We start from the raw sequence: 20107 nt of genomic DNA, 5'->3' as shown, positions 1-20107 counted from the left end.
CAAAGAATCTGAAAAGACATTTCTCCAAACCTGATTACAAATGGCCAATAAGTACATTAAAAGGTGCTCAACATCATTAGTCATCAGGAAAATACAAATCAAAACCACAATGAGATACCATTTCATACTTACTAGAATGGCTATAATTAATAAGACAGAAAAATAAGTGCTACAAAGATGTGAGAATATTGCCACTTTCAACTCATGGGAATGATAAATGTGCATTCACTTTGCAAAAGGGCTTCCCTGGTGGCTCAGATAGTAAAGAATCCATCTGCAATGCAGGAAACCTGGGTTTGATCCCTGGGTTGGGAAGGTTCCCCAGGAGGAGGGTATAGCAACCCCCTCCAGTATTCTTGTGTGGAGAATCCCCATGTACAGAGGAGCCTGGCAGGCTACAGTCCAAATGGTCACAAAGAGTCGGACACAACTGAGCGACTAAGCACATGGCAGTTCCTCAGATGGTTAAACACAGAATTACCATGTGACCCAACAATTCCACTCCTAGTTATATACCCAAGAGAAATGAAAATATATGCCCACACAAACACTTGTACATGAATATTCACAGCAACATTATTTATATCAGTCAAAAGGTGAAAACACCAAATGTCCATATACTGATGAATACATAAACAATATGTGTTATATCCATGCTGCTTCTGCTGCTGCTAAGTCGCTTCAGTCGTGTCCGACTCTGTGTGACCCCAGAGACGGCAGCCCACCAGGTTCCCCTGTCCCTGGGATTCTCCAGGCAAGAACACTGGAGTGGGTTGCCATTTCCTTCTCAAATGCATGAAAGTGAAAAGTGAAAGTGAAGTCGCTCAGTCGTGTCCAACTCCTAGCGACCCCATGGACTGCAGCATACCAGGCTCCTCCGTCCATGGGATTTTCCAGGCAAGAGTACTGGAGTGGGTTTGCCATTGCCTTCTCCATGCAATGGGATATTATTGGGCAATAAAAATAAGTGAAGTACTGTTATATACCCTGAAAAGACCCTGATGCTTGGAAAGATTGAGGGCAGGAGGAGAAGGGTACGAAAAAGGATGAGATGGTTGGATGGCATCACCAACTCAAAGGACATCAGTTTGGGTAGGCTCTGGGAGTTGGTGATGGACAGGGAGGCCTGGCGAGCTGCAGTTCATGGGATTGGAAAGAGTTGGACACAGCTGAGCGACTGAACTGAACTGTTATATACTACAGTATGAATGAACCTTAAAAATAAGCTAAATGAAAGAATCCAGACACAAAAGATCACATAGTATATCATTCTATTTATACTAAATGTCCAAAATAGGTCAGTGTATAAAGAAAGAAAGTAAACATGTAATTGTCTAGGCATAAGGGGTTTGGGAGGAAATGGTGAGTAACTGCTGCTGAGTATGGGGCTTCTTTTTGGAACAAGGAAAATGTTCTAAAGTTACACAACTCTGAATTTTTTAAACACTACTGAATATATATTCTTGAAAATATATTCTACATATGTATTGAACATACAATGCATATTGAATATGTTAATACATTTTAAACCATTATATACTTGAAGTGGGTGAATTGTATGGTATATTAATTATATCTCAATAAGGCTATAATAAAAAATGGCATACCAAAAATGTCATGCTAATTAAATTACAATAAATAAAATGTTACAGATTATTCTCATCATCTTCTAGAAGTATTCCATATTTTTCTTATTCACTATCTACTTTTTATATTTAATACAATGTCAAAAGTAATGGAATAAAATTAGAATCAAAATTAACATCAGCGGTCTAAAACCCTGATGGCTGAACAACTGCTTTTGATGGGCCACAGTTAGTTGATCCCCCAAACTTTGTGTAAAGATTGACATTTGCTGCAAGTCTTGGTATTTCAGACTGTGATATACTAGCAGATCAATTTCCAAGGAGCTAGGAGAACCACATGTGGAGTCAGTCAAGAAGACCAAAATAATTTTAGTTCTCTTGGTGCCATAATGAGACTGGAGCAGACCATGTCACCTCATAGCAGTGACTCAAGACAAGTTATGTCTACCATTCCCCAAGATCCTGTGCCTCCTGCCAATGTTATCTATTTTAAGTCCTCTCTGGAGACCTTAGTAGCTTTTCTAAAGTCACTATAGAAGCTATCACCTTACACTAGAGATAAGTATGTGATACCGTTTTGCCACAGAGTCTTCTTTGGATCCAGGATATATATATAGATACATATATATAGATAGATACATATAGACATAGATTATATATGTTTAGATATGATATAGTTATATAGATACAGATATATGGAAGGAAAGACTGAGGATAGCCATGGGCTACTTACATTAGTAATAACAAACAGATAAACTGCACCAAAGTCTAGTAGGCCCAAATTCAGCGAAAAATCCTCATTCTTTGTTCTACAATGCACTGTAGGATATCTGCAACAGGACAAATTTAGGTTAGAATGAACATTACAATTTAGAAAAGCACTTCCATCTCTGGTGGAAAGAGTGATTTCATCTCTCTACTGATGGTGAATCAATCAGCAAAGCTACCATTTTCTCTTTGAGGAGTCTTAGAGTAAATTATTTTCTTGCAAGGTTTTTTCCACACCTGATCTGAGATTTCATTGCCTGTTGGGTATTTTTTTTTTTAACCTTAAACCTGAATGCAGAAGGTACAAATTGCCTTCTGTTGTGTACTTCAGACTAAGTCTTCTCATCTAAATCTTATGAATTTTTCTCTTCTGAACCTTATGAACTAGTAGAACAGCTTAAAACTGAATCTGAAAGGATAAGCTCAAAGTAACAAGGTGTTAATAGGAGTTTCAAAAGGGTAGGAATGGGAGCCAATAATAAACTGGCAAACCTCCAGGAGACGGCCTTCACAACAAGCATGGTCTCAATATGTCTCTGCAGAAAATGAGACTGAGGAAAGGAGTCAAAAGTTGCAAAAGAGGAGTCTGTGTATATTTACAATTAGCTGAGATATATTAGGTATATAATTAGGTGTAACTTCTAAACCTAATCTGCCCACCTATTACACAAACAAAGTATTTAAAAATCAGTTGTTGATAAAAGTAAAATGTCCACAGGGTAGTGCTCTTACTCTCCTCTTTGCACAGTTCTGTAAGCAGACACACCATAGTCTTCAGCAACAATGAGGGATGCATCTGTACCCAGGGAGACATTGACCTCTTCATGCAATGTGTTAACAAACCTAAGAGTAGAGACACTGTTAGAGATCAGACAAACTCTCCCACCTGATAAATGGGCAGGGGCCTTTTCTGTTTTGTTTATTGCTATATGCCTAGTGCCTAGAACAGAGGCTGGCACATAAAAGGTACATGATATATATTGTTAACTGAATGAATAAAGGAACTCACACATAAGTAATTAGTAATCTTAGCTGTCCCTATCTTTTTCTTTCCTCAGGTATTAGCTTTTTGTCTGCCACATCATCACTTGATCTCAACTGGGATGATACCGTCATGATCACTCATGGCAGTTTGAGCCTCCTCAGTAACCCAGCTTAGGTGCACCTTATTTCTTTCTGTTTTCTAATGATGGAATTCATCACTTGAAGCTCAAAAAGGAAAATAATTATGTATATATAAATACATATTAGTATTTATATAAAACTGATATTTTATTTTATAAATGAAGTCTGATTTAATTTATATAAAACTCAGACTCCCAACCCACAGTAGGTTAAGCTATCATTGTTTGGGTCTTCAGACAAACTTGAACTCTTCCAGAACCATCTTTTTAGTCTTTTGAACCTGAGCCTAAATTGTTCCCTCTGTTTCAATTTTTGGTAGCATTTGTGTTAGTCCCTGGCTCATGGGATTAGAAGGGCAATTCCCTCTAAAACTGTTGATGTTGATTCCTGGATTTTTGGTCATCCTGCACTAACCTAGAAATTGCTCCCTTTCATCCTTACTGGAGGTTTCCACTGCTCTCTGACCCAGGGAAGACATATTTTGATCTGTTTAATTTTTCTGAAAATCATGCAAAGGCAGATTATTATGACTGTTCCAGCCTTCAGTGAAATTCAAATTTTTCATTAAAAGTTCTCCTCTAAAATGCTATTCTCTATAGCAACCATCTAATCTTGATGGCCATAGGCACATGCATCTGTCTATTTCATGTCAGATTCCTGCCCCTGTGAGCAAGTGACCTCTTCAGGGCTTCATCTTTGTAACTGTCCCAGGGTATCTAACAAGACCTTCAAGCTTATCTAGATTCAAAACCAAGTGTTTTGACCCCAAGTATGTTACCTTTACTAAACCATGATGCCTCTATAGGTTCATTTTAAATTTTACTTTAAAAACATAGTAACTATAAAAGATATTCAACTTCCAGTAGTGAAGGGAGAAATATTTACTTCTAAATTTCTCTCTGAAGATCACAGACAGGAAGTACTTAATTTTTTTCTTAGGAGCAAGATAAGTGCATAAAATTCAGTAGAAGCAATCCATGTGACAGAGCACAGAGGGGCGTACATAGACACAGGGTCATTTTTGATTACTATTGAGAAAGCAAGCCAAAAGACTTGGTTTTGAATCTGTGCCTCTCAGTTCCCTGGGGAAATGCCTTGACACCAATCCTCCTGACATTCTAGGAAAAAGCATCCTAGTACAAGACAATCAGAATGTGAAGTTCTGCAGACAGACACATTGTGTTATTTCAATTGGAAGTGGAAATTCTGTTTTTTTGTCTTCAAGTGGCATCTAGAATAGTGTGGCATATTCTGCAGAATGAAGAATATGGGGTCTCTTCTGAAGCCCCGCAGCTTAGAAGAGACCCCAGATTCAAGAGAACAGAGAGGCCTGGGTCTCCTTGACATCCAAACCTCATGGCTATCATCCCATTGGTTGTTTTGTTTTCTTCATCCTTCACCTACAATAGAGGGAAGTAAAAATCAGTTACCAGTGACTAGAAGGAAGAGATAATCATAACATTTGATCATCAGATATATCATTGGTAAGATATTGATGAGCCAGTCATCATACTCTAAGATAATTTGGAAATTAGGCCATTCCTCACTTACCATCATGCTAGAAATACTTTCCCCATCTTCTCGAATGATCAGGGTGTACCATGTTTTCTCCTCCACAGAATGCTTAGTGAAGACAGACACATTGTGATATTTCAATTGGAAGTGGAAATTCTGGCTTTTTGTCTTCAAGTGGAGTTTGGAATAGTGTGGCATATTCTGCAGAATGAAGAGCCTGTTACATTCACCTTCTACCCCACCTTGAACACTGCAATCTCATAGTAAAACCCCCACCTTGAACAATGCAATCTCATAGTAAACCAGGGCAGTTGACCTCATCAGATATTTTCAACATTACTCTTTAACTTCATAATACCATTTCTGGTAATATACCATAGGATGAATTATAGGCATGAATAAAGATTTATGAGTAAGGATGTTCATTATAAGATTACTTATAATAATTAAAATACCGATAAGGAAATATTTTACTAAACTAAGATATTTCCACAGAATGGAGTATTATGTACCCATTAATACCACATACTCAAAGGACACAGGAAAATGCTTTTATCTAAGGACACAGGAAAATGCTTTTGATGCAGTTTATCTTAAGAAAAATTCAAAGTCAATACAGCATACAGTGTTTCAATACTTTTTAAAAATTTGTTTATTCATTTATACAAAACTGCTATCTATAATCTCTGTATGATAGACTTATAGGTGGATTTTATATCTGTTGACACATTCCCTAATTTTCAATAATAAATGTATATTTTATTAAAGTATTTTTAAATGAATATTTCAGAATATGTATAATATAGAAGTGAAAATATGCAAGCCAAAGTCTTCCACAAGGTGTGTGTAGGAAGCAGTTTGAAATACTAAAACAAATTACCACCTATTGAGAACTTACAATGTCTCAGACATTATGCTAAGCACTTTACATATAATATTTATCCTTACCACAACTTATGACATAAAAATTACTGCCATTTTACAGATGGTAAAACTGAGGCTTAAAGATACAAATAACTTGTTCAAGGTCTTATAACTACAGAGTGACAGAATCAGGAATTGGATTGGGGCACTTCGACTCAACAAATGCATGCTACAAACCACTGTGTTACGGTGCTGTCTTGCCAAATAATCTGAATGTGTTTCTAACTCACTGAAGTCCATATGTCACCTGAAAAGATTTGATGGACTCTGCCAACAGAGTATTATTTTCATCGCCGAGCACTGTTATCTTCACCTCATCATCTGCCAGATTTAAGACTTGTAGGAAAATCTCTTGGGAATCTGGCTGGTATGGGGCCATTTCCTTAGGACAGAGAACACATGTTACCAACAAATCACCTGTGAGATACAATGAGATCATATACTGCAGTGCTATCTTGATAGCCAAGTTTATCTAGTCAAGAGGACACAGTTTTCTACTTCTAAAGAGCATTTGGCTTTGAAAACTCTGAAGGCAGTTTGGAGTGGGAATTTCCACCTCACTGTAGTAAGCACTGATCAGAGCAGTTCAGTTGCTCAGTCATGTCCGACTCTTTGTGACCCCATGAACTGTAGCACACCAGTTTCCCTGTCCATCACCAACTCCCAGAGTTTGCTCAAACTCATGTCCATTGAGTCAGTGATGCCATCCAACCATCTCATCCTCTGTCATCCCCTTCTTCTGCCTTCAGTCTTCCTAGCGTCAGGGTCTTTTGCAATGAGTCAGTTCTTTGCAGCAAGTGGCCAAAGTATTGGAGTTTCAGCTTCAGAATCAGTCCTTCCAATGAATATTCAGGATTGATTTCCTTTAGGATTGACTGGTTTGATCTCCTTGCAGTCCAAGGGACTCTCAAGAGTTTTCTCCAACACCACAGTTCAAAAGCATCAATTCTTCGACACTCAGCTTTTTTTATGGTCCAACTCTCACATACATACATGACTACTGGAAAAAACCATAGCTTTGATTAGATGGACCTTTGTTGGCAAAGTAATGTCTCTGCTTTTTAATATGCTGTCTAGGTTTGTCATAGCTTTTTTTCCAAGGAGCAATCATCTTTTAATTTAATCATTGCAGTCAACATCTGCAGTGATTCTGGACCCCAAGAAAATAAAGTCTCTCACTGTTTCCCCATCTATTTGCCATGAAGTGATGGGACCAGATGCCATGATCTTAGTTTTCTGAATGTTGAGTTTTAAGCCAGCTTTTTCACTCTCCTCTTTCACTTTCATTAAGAAGCTCTTTAGTTCCTCTTCACTTTCTGCCAGAAGGGTGGTGTCATCTGCATATCTGAGGTTACTGATATTTCTCCCAGCAATCTTGATTCCAGCTTGTGCTTCATCTAGCCTGGGATTTCACATGATGTACTCTGCATATAAAGTAAATAATCAGGGTAACAATATACAGCCTTGACATACTTCTTGCCTGATTTGGAAATCAGGAAATTGGAAATTTGGAATCAGGAATTTGGAAATCAGTCTGTTGTTCCATGTCCAGTTCTAACTGTGGCTTCTTGACCTGCATATAGATTTCTCAGGAGGCAGGTAAGGTGGTCTGGTAGTCCTATCTCTTGAAGAATTTTCCAGTTTGTTGTGATCCACACAGTCAAAGGCTTTGGCATAGTCAATAAAGCAGAAATAGATGGTTTTCTAGAACTCTCTTGCTTTTTTGATGTTGGCAATTTGATCTCTGGTTCCTCTGCCTTTTCTAAATCCAGCTTGAACATCTGGAAGTTCTTGGTTCATGTACTGCTAAAGCCTGGCTTGAAGAATTTTGAGCATTACTTTGCTAGTGTGTGAGATGAGTGCAATTGTGCAGTAGTTTGAGCATTCTTTGGCATTGTCTTTCTTCGGGATTGGAATGAAAACTGACCTTTTCCAGTCCTGTGGCCACTGCTGGGTTTTCCATATTTGCTGGCATATTGAGTGCATCACTTTCACAGCATCATCTTTTAGGATTTGAAATAGCTCAACTGGAATTCCATCACCTCCACTAGCTTTGTTCGTAGTGATGCTTTCTAAGGCCCACTTGACTTCATATTCCAGGATGTCTGGCTCTATATGAGTGATCACACTATCGTGGTTATCAGGGTCATGAAGATCTTTTTTGTATAGCTCTTCTGTGTATTTTTGCCACCTCTTCTTAAATATCTTCTGCTTCTGTAGTCTTTCCCTACGCCAGGGGATCTTCCCAACTCAGGAACTGAACTCACATCTCTCGCATAGCAGGTGGATTCTTTATCAACTGAGCTATCAGAGAATCCCCTGTAAGCACCGATGCCAGGTAACAAACTCCATGCTTTGTGACTTGGCTGTGGCCCCATACATCATTCCCCAATAGTGACTATTCAACCTGCCAAAAGGTATTTGAGTGTTTGGTAAGGTATCAAAGAAATGATTATATATCTTGGATACTGGTGTTTGGAAATTCCTACATCATTCAGGTGGGAGGTGGGCTTCATTTTACACTGCTGCTCTACTCCTATATCTACTCATTTGCCACAAATACTTATTATGCACCTTCTGTAAAACAGCTACTGTGGTAGGGCCCAGTGAATCGAGATTGAACAAGTCAGAGAAATGAACAAAACAGATTTCATCCTGCCCTCATGGAGCTTAAGATTTACTGTACTCACATTAATTTTTATCTCTACAGCAGCAGCAACTGCAAAAGCCAGGCATGCTAGGATCATACCAACAGCCATTTTCCTAAGTGATCTGTAGAGGAAACAGAGGCAATTATACCTAAACTGTAGGTGCTAAAGAATAAAATCTAAACCCCCTTGCTACTGCTGCTGCTAAGTCGCTTCAGTCGTGTCCGACTCTGTGCGACCCCATAGATGGCAGCCCACCAGGCTCCCCCATCCCTGGGATTCTCCAGGCAAGAACACTGGAGTGGGCTGCCATTTCCTTCTCCAGTGCATGAAAAGTGAAAAGTGAAAGTGAAGTCGCTCAGTCATGTCCGACTCTTAGCGACCCCATGGACTGTAGCCTACTAAGCTCCTCCATCCATGGGATTTTCCAGGCACGAGTACTGGAGTGGGGTGCCATTGCCTTCTCCGCTAACCCCCCTTAGTTTACCTAATTTGTTCTCAATTACTTTCAAAGTATTTCCTAGTACTCCCCTTCATGTATCCTTCTTTCTACCTTTACTTGAGTCACACTGAACTATTCTTTGTAACACACCAAATTTTCCATCTTTATTAATGATGGTTTTTCTATCTATTATATCACAATAGCAAAAATAATAGTAATATAGCCAGAATTATTGAACATTTACCATATACCAGTTACTATATATTATTACCTTCTTTTCCTCTTCTTTATAATTTTTTCTTGATGCTGGCCACTCTTCCATCTCTGCATTTCCTGGTACTTTGTTTCTCTTCTTAGGCTTGACATATTAACGTAATTTATCTTGTGCAATAACCTTGCTCCTTCTAGCTCCCTTACTAAAGGATAAACTCCTTAGAAGCAAGATTTGTGCTTTTACAAAGCACTTGGTGCTCAATGAATGAGTAAATGGCAAAAAGTCATTTGAATATATGAAAGGATTATCAAAAGGAAATTGCTATTAAATCAGATATTATAGATGACTTAACACCCTCCTCTGTCAAACTTTACAAAGAATAACACTTATATTTAGAAAGGGGGATAACAGTTTCTATCCCCACTCTTATGAGGTCCTTCATTTGTTTCATAGGGAAAGTAAGAGATTTAAAGGGATTAGTTAATCATCAAAGACTTTGGACTGCTTTGAAGAGGCAACTTTTATGTACAAAGCAGCAAGTTGGTTTAGGAGACTAATCACCTACTTTTGACTTTCCATGAAGTGTACTCCTATCTTTTCAACATCACATATGTAAGTCTGCAGTAATGACTTGGACTCTCTAAGTTAAGAATTAATTAGATCTAATTCCCATCCTCCAGTATTAATAGGCATTTAATCTAATGTGGTTAAACAGAAGCAGAAAAATGATAAGCCAAAAAAAATCATTACTAAGCAGAAAAGATACTGACTCTTTATCAAACTGGGCAAATTCTGAGTCAATTTGGAGTAACATAGTCATAGTGAACACTTGTGTGCATGGTGCTAAGTTGCTTCAGTCATGTCTGACTCTTTGCGACCCCGTGGACTGTAGCCTGTTGGTCTTCTATGTCCATGGGATTCTCCAGGCAAGAATACTGGAGTGGGTTGCCATGCCCTCTTCAAGGGAATCTTCCTGACCCAGGGATTGAACCCATGTCCCTTATTTCTCCTACATTGGCAGGCAGATTCTTTACCACTAGAGCTACCTGGGAAGCCCATAGTGAGCACTTACGTGAAGTTAATGCCACACTTGGAGACCAGACGATAAATGACAAGGTCAAACAATGGTATGAAGATAAGAACCAAAAAGGGATTTAGCACCTGTAACAGGATGGTAAAAAGAATTAGTTACAAGTGTTCTATTATGAGTGTGAGCATGTGCTTTCATTTGCGTGTGTGCATACTCTCTCACATCCAAACACACTTTCATCATACAGTGTACAGAATGATTCCACATCTTTCAGTCCCTTTATACCCAAGACTGTAATACCCCTGCATAGCACATTAGCTTCCAAATATCCCAAGGAACAAGTTTCACTCTGTACTGGTTTTTCTGTCAATTAATTAGGAGTTCTTTCCTCCCATTTGCTCTGATCTTATCCAGTTTCACAACCAAGGGAAAAATGTCATGGTCAGGAGAAAGGAAAGAGAGAAAAAGGAATTGGGGACTGTTGAACAAAACAAAGAGTTAAAAATAACTGGAAGTCACCAATAAACAGGGCTTCTGAATTCACTGCTCACACAACAAAGCGTTATACTTCCTCTGACAACATGATACTTGACATGGAAAAAAAAATCCAATGTTTACACTTTCCCTGTGAGTTCAAAACTCCCTGGAGTTTCTGCAGGAGCTACTTGCTTAAGAGAAGATATGAAAGAGAAGTGTGAGGCTTAAAGAGAATATTTTCATCACTATGTTTAGCCCTCCTCAGCATACAAGGAAAAAACCCTATCAAATTATGGTTGGTAATCCTCCTACTACACGTAAAGTTATAGATAAGGGAAGAAATAAGTACCCAAGAATATAGAGAAGTCTCCTACCTGCATCTGATCAGGCTGAAGCACAAAGAAACCCTGAAACATGACAACAAATCACATGAAGATACTGGCATAAGGACAAAAAAAGCCTAGATCAACAATCTTGATAATTAGCAGGTGAGAAGCATAAGATAATATCCATCAGGTCTTTGGTTCAGAGCCACTATTATCCTTGTAAGGGTATGTGGGGGAATAGGCTAGAATGGCTTAGACTATGGCTTCTGAAGGCAGATGGGCATAAGGGAGAATCTTATTTTCTGTGCACTATGCTTTTTTAACTTGAGAGAGAATAGAGTCAGTGTGTTTTTATTAATCTCAGTAACTGTAGTCATGGCGGTAAAGATGTGAAGGACAAAAAGGTATCATGGTTAGGGTGAAGTCTCCCCTCGACACACAGTGTTTTTAAAGTTTGACCCTTCAGAGGGTCAAAAGGAAGATAACCATGGTAAATCCTGGACAGCCAGAGGAAGGGAAAAGATGAAATTATATTAGGCAAGCTCCAAACAAACTGGCTTATAAAACCCTGGCATCATTCCACCCTGCCTTCTTCACAAGTGAGATGGCAGGAGAACATACAATAATCTAGGCAGTGGGAATAAAAATGAAAGAAGAATTTGTCAATGAATGAAAATTTTAAAAAGAGAACATTATGTTTAAAAATTTCCCATTATTTCTGTATCCATGAACAAAATATCCCACCTCTGGATCCCTGCTGTGAACCCTGCCTGAGAGGTTGGGCCAACTGTGTTGTCACAGCAATCTGTTTTGCCCTGGGGTGCCTGGTGGTGGTGGTTTGGTTACTAAGTCATGTTCAACTCTTGCAAGTCCATGGACTGTAGCCTGCCAGGCTCCTCTCTCCATGGAATTCTCCATGCAAGAATACTGGAGTGGGTTGCCATTTCCTTCTGCAGGGGAGCTTCCTGACCCAGGAATCAAACTCAGGTCTCCTGCATTGAAGGCAGATTCTTTACTGACTGAGCTAAGATGGGAGCTTTGGTGGGGCATAGTTGGAAGGAAACATCCATTCCCCAGGCTTCATTTGCTCCCTATCCACTCCCTATCACTATCCACTCCCTATCACTTCATTTGCTATTGTCTCAGTGCTTCCTGTATACACTGAAACCTTTCCATCCTTACCTTTCTGATTTTCAAAGATAAGATTCTATCTTTTAATACTCACTTTGCCTACCCAGTAACTTCATGCTAAAGGCATAATCTTATGTCACTTTTTAGGCAAAAACACAAAGAAATTTTTCCTTAGTGTGGATTAAAAAGAAAATGATATTGGAAAAAATCTCTTCTACTCACCAAATTCCCATTCATCCTGGTGGCTTGCAAGGTCCATCGTGATCCCTATGGCAAACAGATGCTATTAGAGGAAATCCCTTTCCTTTGAGAGAGAAGGGGCTGGAAGAACAGGTAGTTTTCAAAAGAACTATTCTTACCTGCTGATCCAAAAGCGCCCAGAACATGGGCAATGGGATATAAAGGAACAGTACCCTGGTCAGTGCCTTCACGTCCATAATGAGCTGCTTCTGCAAAGAGGAGGAAGAAGGAATAGGCTGAATTGGCATTTAAGGATTTCTCGCTTGGAGTAGAAATGGGCCAGAACAGTAAGAGAAGAGGTCAAGTACAGTAGAAGAGAATCAGTTTGGTTATTAGGAAAAACTCTATGAAGGCATCAGATGTTTCTGCAGTTCAACTTACTGAGTATTTCTCAGCTGCCCAGTCCAGCCAGTGCTCTCGCTTGGGATTGTCCCCAGAACGGTTCTTGAAACGGCTGGAAATGGCAAACTAGGGCAGAGCATAGATATCAGAAGAGAGGAACACCCATCCCCTGCCTTTTCCATTTCACTGTATCTTCCCTTAGACACACATACTCTTGAGTGACTTAATCTAAACTTTTGATTTCATCACACATTGAATTTCAGTGAAATATAATTTCAACATATGTAACCACATTTCAGAAAACTTTTGCCAGTGTTTAAAAATGATTATATTCTTTTCAGCTAAAGGTTAAATAGAGGTATCAAGTGAAGTTTGATCAATCCTACTTTCTAAAAGTCACAGAAGCAGCGCAGAGGTCATTGAGAAAAGTGTATACCCATGTTTGAAGGCCTGTAGGCTCAGAACAGCATTTCTTTTCTCGTGATTGAAAAAGGCAGACAAACAGTTCATGAACTTACCCAGATACATCTGACCACTTGATTCAGTATGTTTCCTTCAGGAGGTGGTTTTCTGTATAGTTTGCTTCCCATTGCAAACACAACTGCAGTAGATAAACAGAGTTATTAGTTTCTCACTTAGCACATTTAGTTGTCAACACTAAGGACACACTGCTGAAATGTAGGAATGATTGACACATCTCATAAAGGGTGGAAACTGACTGATGCTCCCTGACTTTGGAGTCATAAAAACTATGGGAGCCAAGAGAAAAATAAAATGGTCAATGTGTAGACTTTCCTGTAATCACAGAAATGAAAGTCACCTCTGAATTCTCCATCTTCTAGCTCATCTCTACATCTAATATATTATCAACTTTCACTGACCTTCTATCTTCAGTGTGTTTCCTGCTTGTCCCCTCTCTGCATCACCAGGGCTATGACTCGTATAGGACCTCACAACTTCTACCCTCTATTTTCAAAATGGCCACCAAGTAGTTTCTTAATCCCTGTTCATTTCTCCTTATCTGCTGCCAAATTAAAATCTTGTTTCCAAGACCTACCTAATAAGTCCTAACTCCTGAAATGGATTTTCCCAAATTCATTATTATCCTGATGGTTATTATTATCATTAATGATCTCTTGAAGGTTTATTATTATATATAGAGTTAAGCATTTTACATAATAGTACTGATTTAACCTGAAAAGGGTTTTACACTTAAAGAAATCAAAAGCAAGTTGTGCAAGATTGCACAGATGGAAATTGCCAGAAACTACAGTTTTTCATTATTTATTTTTGATATCAGTAAACTTTCATATAGAATCTTTTAAATGATATGAAATAAATTGTATTAAAATATAAGAAGAACAAGTAAATAATAGATGTAAAACTTAATGAATTTTTACAAGTGAACACACCGATGTAACTCAGACCAGATAAAAAACATATTCTAGACCCCAGTGTTCCCTTCCAGCACTGACACCCCACCCTCAACCCACCTCTGCTAAGTTATGCCTCTTCCAATTCCTTTTTAAGCTTGGTAGTAAGATCAGAAACTACCTTCTTGAACTGAGGCCTTTCAACTCAAAAATCTATACTCTTAACTACCATAAAGGACCTCATTTATTGATCTTTGCATCACACATTTTACCTGACACTGCTGAGAATAAAGATAAAAAAGACGTGACCCCTATCTGCAACAGAGTTCCCCACAACCAACTGCTTCCCACTTTTCCTTTCATCACTCTGTATTTGCCAATGTATCTTCTAACTACTATTCATTATTCCTAAAACAATTCTTTTCTGTTTTATTTCTGTTCTTGAACTCTTTTTCTCTCAACGCATATCTTTATCTTTTAACCACATCTCCATAGCTATCTGTAAGTGAATTTAATTTTCTTGTTTTTACTTCATTTTCCACATACCAGCAATGAGATATTACTTTACAATTATAAAATCGCAAGGTTTTTTTTTCAAGTGTATTCAGTTCAGTTAAGTTCAGTCGCTCTGTTGTGTCCAACTATTTGTGACCCCATGAACTGCAGCACACCAGGCCTCCCTGTCCATCACCAACTCCCGGAGTTTACCAAAACCCATGTCCATTGTGTTGGTGATGCCATCCAACCATCTCATCCTCTGTTGTCCCCTTCTCCTCCTGCCCTCAATCTTTCCCATCATCAGGGTGTTTTCAAATTAGTCAGCTCTTCGCATCAGGTGGCCAAAGTTTATTAAATTTAACTAAAATTTGTGGGAAACCTCCATTTTGGTACCATCTCCAATATACTTTCCTCTTGAATGATTTCCCGGCTCCAGCAAGAAAGATGTCCCTCTAGCAGCTCCTCTACCAAAAATGCCTTCTTCAGTGACTAGTAACAATCTCCAATATCCTTACATCCAGAACGCCTGAATCACCCTACTTTTCTCTCTTAACTTTCTACTTTCTCCATTCTTCTCTGTCAGGCTCACTCCACCACTTTTTCTTTATTATCCTCTGAGTTTCTCCCAAACTTCTCCAAATAGCATGCTTTACCACTTACCATGGCCTTCTTATTGTTGATTAAAAAAAAAAAGTTCAGATAAAGAATGCTAATCCTGAGAGACAAGTGGGCAGATAAAAAAGGTATCTGGACAAGTAGAAAATTTTGGATGGGAAATAGACAGCTCTTGAAACTAATAATGATCCTAGAAAGGGGCTGAACTTCTCAGGAATTCTGGTCTAAAATGTGACAACGGAGTGATAAAAAGAAGGTGAGGTGATCAACTTGACAAGGTCACACTTAAGTTTGAAGGCCACTTAACTGAAGAAGATGGGTAGGGACCTTGAGTTTCTCTAACATTTACTTCCACTAGTAGACCTTGTTGCCTCTTACTTCACAAAGAAAATAGAAGGCTTCAGATGAAAACTCCCTCAACTCCTGCCACCAAATCTATTAATATTTGTATCCATCCCCATCCCCTCCTCTCTCCAGTTACATGAAGGTAATGTTCCTCCTCTTGTGTAAATACAATTCTACCATGTGTGCTTTCATATTGATTATACTGTCTTGCCTTACATCTTCAACATCTTTCTTTACTGGAGTGTTCCTAATAATAATCAAACGTGCTTAATATCCTTTCCTGACTCCATGTCACCTTTCAGCTATAAAATTCTTACTGTTTTCTTTCATTCATTTTATTCACTTCCTGATCTGCTCTAATTATTCTTGAAACTCCACCAATCTACCATAACTGATATCATCAAATCAAAGACCTTTGTGTCACCATATTTAATGGACATTTTTCACCCTTATCTTGCTTTCCCAGTTAGTAATATTTGTTACTCTGAATGATCCCCTTCCTGAAATCCTCTTGGTATCCAAGGTAGAACTACTATTACTTTCCGCATTCATTTTTAGTCTCATCTGTGGGCTTTCCCCTCTTTACCTGTCTTTTTTTGTTTGTTTAACTGCTGAATCCTTTACCTAATTCAAATACAAAATTGGAGTCAACACATTTTCATCTTAAAGGAAATACAACTTATAAGTAAATGCTGGCTTGTATAAAAGTAAGCTTAATGCTGAAAAATCTCTTTAATATTAATAATATAAATACATCAAGAGTCGACAATCCATATATTGGAGAAAATAATTACTATGAAGTTTTCATTACAATAAGACTCATTCCCATACTAATTTGAAACATTATTCTAAAGGTTTATGCCATGGAGATTGTTCCCTAAAGGTCTGATTGTGGTATTATGGAAATCACCCTGGTTCTCAAAATGCCACATTCTGTTTTCTACCTCTCCATTTGCAGTTTTTTTTTCCCTACCTGGAGAGCCCTTTCCCAACTTTTCTTTAGTGAACCTTGATTTGAATGGCTTCAGCGCAACTTAATTATTGCCTTTGCTGTACATCCTTGTAGATATCTTTATTTCTGCACTATCACAGTGAAGAGAACTTAATTTTTCACCAGGACAACAAAATTTCTTGTAAATTAGTTGCCATAACTTGTTTATTTCTAATGCCTGGTGCTTAGCTCATTTGTTTGTCTTTTAAATATTGGTATTTCTCAAGGTCCTATCCTTGTTCTCCTTTATCATACTCTTAGTCATTCCATCTATTTTCCTGACTTAATTGCTATCCATGTACTAATAGCTCCAACTCTATATCTATAGTCCAGACATTTATTCTGGACTTTAAACCTGTATTTCCAAATAAATACAGATTTAAAAGTTTGGTACTCCCAATTAGATGTTCCAAAAACATCTAAATGTTACATGTCCAAACTAAATTCATTGGTATTGCCCCAAGCCTAGTCTCCCTTAGACCGTACTCCTACTATCCACCCATTTGCTCAAGTCAGAATGTCGCATTCAGTCCTGGCTTATCTTCTCTCTTACTTTCACACATCTAATCATATCAAGTTTGTCAGTTCTGTCAGTGCTGAAGAAGGTGAGCTAAGGTAGGCACTCACCTTGAGCACAAAATTTAAGGAAGTACCAAAAATTCAATAATCAAGACAAAGAATATCCTTTGTCTCATCCTTAATCCATTCTTTTTCCACATTACAGTCAGAAATACCACTGAAAAATAAACATCTAATGATCATTCCTTTATTTAAAACCCTTTTGAAGCTCCCTACTATTCTCCTGATAAAGTTCTAATTCCTTAATAAGTTAAAAGCCTTTCATTATCTGGTTTCTGTCAGTTTCTCCTCTTTATCGTCTGTTCCTTCAAGGCCTTCAAATATATCATACTATTTCTCAACCCTTTGTCTTATAGATACCATGCCCTATTTCTGTTTCACTTTCAATCTCTTCTTTGATTAACTGCTGTTAATGCTTTAGGTCTTACCTTCCCTATCATTTCTTTAGGCAAAGCTTTTCTGAGCCTCAACGTCTTAGGTATCCCTCTGTGTTCTTATAGCTTCCTCTGTATTTCTCTAGTTCTGACAGTGACGATACTATATTGAGAGATCCTGTTTATTCCTCTGTCTCCCTCCTCCTGCTGGACCAAATAAATTCTTTGAAAGCATGAATTCTGTAGCTACCTAATTCAATAACGTGATCCCAGTACCTAACACAGAATCTGACACATTAACTGTTCATTAAATAGATGTTTGCTGAATGAATTAGTGAGTGAAAAAAATCAAATAAATTAAATTATAGTGAAAAATCAGAGAATTGATTTATCAGTACCCAGAAAACTGAAGTAACTAATGATGACAGCTAACACTTAACGTTTAACATTCAATTAAACATTTCATAATTTGTAAACATTTCAAAAGCATCTCTTTTGATCTTCATAATTATTATGATATGTAAATAATATTGTGCAATGATCCAGAGAAAAAGACATAGTACTAATCAGGAAAACTAGGAATATATTTGGCTTTGAAGAGAGAAGGAAACAGAATGTATTATCACTGGGCCCTGGACTAACACATAAATTTCCTTGGAATTGGAATTGCAACTTGCCTGAGTAATATTATTACCCCCCCAACTCTGTTTGAAAATAATCAGATGGAACAGTGAGCCTCTGGGCTCTTTATCCTTTATTGAGCTCTTTATGTGTTTGGACTGGATATCCTCCAGGGGGGTGTCACCCAAAGGCTCAGTGTGAGAACAGGTTTCCAGGTCAATGATTAGAAACAATCATGTCCAAGTTTCCCCTTGGACTGTGTAAACTAAGCAACACATATATTCCTCTTCCTCTTCCATTGCTGGTTTCTCAGTGGTAAAGAGAATGCCACTTGATCTAAGTTGCATCAGTTTTCCCCTACTTATCCAGCTCCTCTTATTCTCATTGCTCAGGAGCAAACTTCTTGGAAGCATTGCAGAGCAGGGCAGAAACAGCTGACCCTAGAAGCTTTAAAAGGCCCAAAGAATTTTTACATCTTCCAGTTACCAGATAGTTATCAGATGAAATAAGCTGGTTTGAGAGGAAGGATTATTCTCTTTGCTTCACTATATATTGCAATATAGATCAGTACATCTCAACTGTGACTACAATTAGAAACTTAAAAAATTTTAGATGCCACGGCTGTATCCCACAGAGATCCTGATTTAATTGGTCCTACATGGCATCCAAGGATCAGTCTTTTTAAAACTCTCAGGAAGCTTATTAGTTATATAACCGTGGGCACTATTTTTTTTTAGGCTTCTAACTTTATTCAGTTAATTTATCTATAATTTCTAGGGAAAACCCCTACAATAACACCTAATAGGCTTGTGTGAGGACTGAATAAAATAGTTTGTGTATAGTGCTTACTCATGCTTTCCACGTGGAAGGCATCAGTGGTTATTAGTTTCCTTTGCCCCACTGCACTTACCAAGAGCTATCAGCATAAGCAGTCCTGGAACTCCAAAAGCCAATGCGTAGCAGTCCTTCCCAAAACACTGCACATCTCCTACAGGAAAAAACAAAACCAAATTAATCCTGAACATTTTTGATGTTCTGTTCTATAAGCTCAGGTTTTTGAGGTCATAGACACAGCCATCTTCTTTCCTCCCAACACCTAATCCATAATCCTTCTTTTGGGCCAGACAAATCAAGATTAAAAACTCGTATAAAAGGAGAAGATGGACAGTAAGAAGCCTTCAATGGATTTCTGGCTGGGCAGAGTAAAGCTTATACAGAGGCCCTCAGAAAAGATCCCAACCTCTCAGCATGGGTGTGACAAATGTAGAAATCAAGCTCCCTGCATTGATGGAGAGGTAGAAGACTGAGAAGTATCTAGTCCGTTCCTCTGCCTGAAAAAAAAAAGCCAAAACAGGACAAATCATCAGTTCAGTGTGCCTCCTTGGTCCACCCCCACCTCTTCAGACTCATTAAGAGGTACATATACCAATTCAGATACTGCCTCCATAGTATGTGAATGTCATATTAGATATTTTAACACATATCTTGCTGACCCCAAATAAACATTTCTCTACCTTTCACACCCTAGTGCAATCATCTTTAACATTTTTTTACCCTTTTATATTGGCAAAAATGATCATCTTGTATACTATGTCTATGTAGTGTGTCCTATAGTGTTTATTCTAGTATTAGTCTCTGTATTAAATTTGTTTCAGTAGGTCGAGAGTTCCTTCAGAGCAGAAAAAATACCTTATTATTTTCTGTAATCCTCACAAGCATCACTAGCATAGCACTTGTCTTATATTAGACTCAGTAAATGTTTATTAAACTGAATTAAGTTAGTGAATGAGTGGCTGAGTTAAATAATAGATTTTGTGGAATGTGTGGTAGGAATAGGACTAGAATATGAAACAGTTGAGTAAATTGTTGACCAAACAGAATAATTTACCTAATGCTCATGGGAAGTCTGCCAGAGACTATTAAAGAAAGTCTGTGGGCTGGGC

General features: G+C 38.1%; 1 protein-coding gene across 2 annotated transcripts in view; it reads right to left on the bottom strand.

The window, feature by feature from the left end:
- The window catches only part of SLC15A2 (solute carrier family 15 member 2), a 44551-nt gene that overhangs the window by 9656 nt on the left and 14788 nt on the right, over positions 1–20107 (bottom strand). For both annotated transcript variants that reach the window (XM_068981263.1, XM_068981272.1), the window contains 14 exons: positions 19405–19495; positions 19075–19152; positions 13287–13369; positions 12808–12894; positions 12546–12635; positions 12409–12453; positions 11104–11136; positions 10295–10383; positions 8609–8690; positions 6166–6300; positions 5031–5195; positions 4833–4879; positions 3087–3197; positions 2320–2416 (listed from right to left, as the gene is read on the bottom strand). In XM_068981263.1, coding sequence (XP_068837364.1) covers positions 2320–2416; positions 3087–3197; positions 4833–4879; positions 5031–5195; positions 6166–6300; positions 8609–8690; positions 10295–10383; positions 11104–11136; positions 12409–12453; positions 12546–12635; positions 12808–12894; positions 13287–13369; positions 19075–19152; positions 19405–19495 — 1233 coding nt within the window. The remainder of the gene's footprint in view (positions 1–2319; positions 2417–3086; positions 3198–4832; positions 4880–5030; positions 5196–6165; positions 6301–8608; positions 8691–10294; positions 10384–11103; positions 11137–12408; positions 12454–12545; positions 12636–12807; positions 12895–13286; positions 13370–19074; positions 19153–19404; positions 19496–20107) is intronic.

This window comes from Capricornis sumatraensis, chromosome 1 (genome assembly GCF_032405125.1).
Source record: "Capricornis sumatraensis isolate serow.1 chromosome 1, serow.2, whole genome shotgun sequence".
Taxonomy (NCBI): domain Eukaryota; kingdom Metazoa; phylum Chordata; class Mammalia; order Artiodactyla; family Bovidae; genus Capricornis; species Capricornis sumatraensis.
Note: the sequence above shows the minus strand (reverse complement) of the source record. Positions and strands in the feature narration are given on the sequence as shown.